Genomic DNA, 1,878 nt, shown 5'->3' on the forward strand with positions numbered 1-1,878 from the left:
GTATTAACTCTGCAGGGTGCCCAAATTTTTGAAGACGCCATTTTTTTTGTTATTTTTAAAGTGTAAATGACGGAAATAAAATCTAACTTTTTGTGACATATTATAAGAATGTCTAATCTGTCATTTGATGCCTTTTGGAGATTTTTCCATCTTTTCTTGGCTTCTTTATGCACATTAATACAAATGTTTACCTGGGGTGCCCAAACTTTCGAGCCCCACTGTTAGTACCTTCATTCCAACTCCCCTCCTCGAACAAAACCCACAGATGGAAACCCATCTACCGTACCACCAGCAGCAGCATTAACAATACACCCCCATGGTCTCAGGTTGTGAGTATGGATCAGACAGCTAGCAAGAGAAGCATTCAACAGCGAGCCACAGGCATGTGTGTTAGCTGACAGAGGAACACAGCAGGCACACACAGATGGAGACATGCCAGAGCTCTTACTTAAATCCCCAGCCAGTTCCCCCCAGGACTATCGCTGCCACCAGAATTGCACCAGCAACCGAACCTATTATAATATTGGTACCACTGGGACCTGTGGGAGTGATGGAAGTCAACCAGTGATGGGGAAAATAAGAAAGAAAAACATGTGAGTGCCAAAAATTAGAAATACTTTATCTTTTGTTTATCTTTTTTAACATTTTATATCTCTGTCAAGCATCAAAAAGTAGTTTAGATCTGTGAAAGCTAGATTCCTAGGTGGTAAAAGATCCTTCAGCCCCATGTCCTGCGCCATTTATATAGAATACTGTCACCTAAGCAAAAGATACAGTGGAATACCCCTTTAACATGCTGTAATTTATATATTTAAACAATTTTCGTTCACATATTTCTATTTAGTATTTTAAATGTTCTTAGAGTTGCTAATGAGATGTAACAATTTGTAGGGATTTCTACATTTGCTACTATTTGCACTACCACCCAGAAGCCTTAGGGCATTGTTCAAGTTTCATTTAAATTGGATTTAGTTTGTAATGTAAATATTAGTGTAAACTACACAAAATAAAAACTATTATCTAGTAATTTAGCGTTATTTAGTTTGGTAGTGAGATGACACAAAAAGAAGACAGCAATTTTCGGCCCATACTGGATAGATAAATCGTACTTCATTTGTTTTGGGGGAAAACATGAGGAAACAAATTACTTTTGTTTTGTTCATAGTTTTCTGTCACAGAGGTGAGGATTAACTGTACTGTGGCTATGTGATAAAAGGACTATGTGGAGGCAAACTGCTCAGTGTAGTTACCTCTGTGTTTCTCTGGGCCCTCTGGCGGGGTGGGGATGGGGATCGGGTCAAACACGCTACAGTCCTTCCCAGTGTAGTCTGGATCACAGATACACTTCACCTCGTTGCTGCAAGTCTGCGAGACGGAGAGGAGAAACTTGAGTGGACGCGTTCAATATCTTACTTACTACCCACAAAGCTTTATTTCCACCAGAAAAAGTCAGACAACAGTGACAGGCTCACCCCGTGGTGGGAGCAGATGCGTGAGGTTGAGGAGCCCGGGCAGGTGCTGAGGTTAAAGGTGGTGACGGGGAGACAGCGACGCTCCAAACACATCATGTTTGGCCCACATGGCGTCCCGTCCTCCACGTAGCCCATATCCAAGCCGTCATCCAGCACTGCATGGCCGCCTCTGCAGGTCAGGTGGTCACATAAAATCACTTATTTGTTTTTTCATAGATTGAATGGACATATTATAGACTGTACTTTGCTGAGATAAAGCCTGCCATTTTGCAGGGGCACTGTCCAGGGCTCAGTGCTGCCCAGGGCAGTTATGATAGGTTTCAAGAAATACAAACAAGCTAGAGCTTTTAGATAAGTGCCGTGTGCTGGACTGGTTTTGGCCTGTACTGTGTGTGTGTGTGTGTGT

The 1,878-nt window shown here is 42.3% G+C and overlaps 1 protein-coding gene across 1 annotated transcript in view; it reads right to left on the reverse strand.

Moving 5' to 3' along the window:
- Positions 1-1,878, reverse strand: part of adam11 (ADAM metallopeptidase domain 11) — a 29,309-nt gene that overhangs the window by 2,377 nt on the left and 25,054 nt on the right. The window contains 3 exon segments of the mRNA XM_032503079.1: positions 449-539; positions 1,251-1,365; positions 1,473-1,641. Of these exon segments, the coding sequence (XP_032358970.1) occupies positions 449-539; positions 1,251-1,365; positions 1,473-1,641 (375 nt within the window).

This window comes from Etheostoma spectabile, chromosome 21 (genome assembly GCF_008692095.1).
Source record: "Etheostoma spectabile isolate EspeVRDwgs_2016 chromosome 21, UIUC_Espe_1.0, whole genome shotgun sequence".
In the NCBI taxonomy this organism is placed as follows: domain Eukaryota; kingdom Metazoa; phylum Chordata; class Actinopteri; order Perciformes; family Percidae; genus Etheostoma; species Etheostoma spectabile.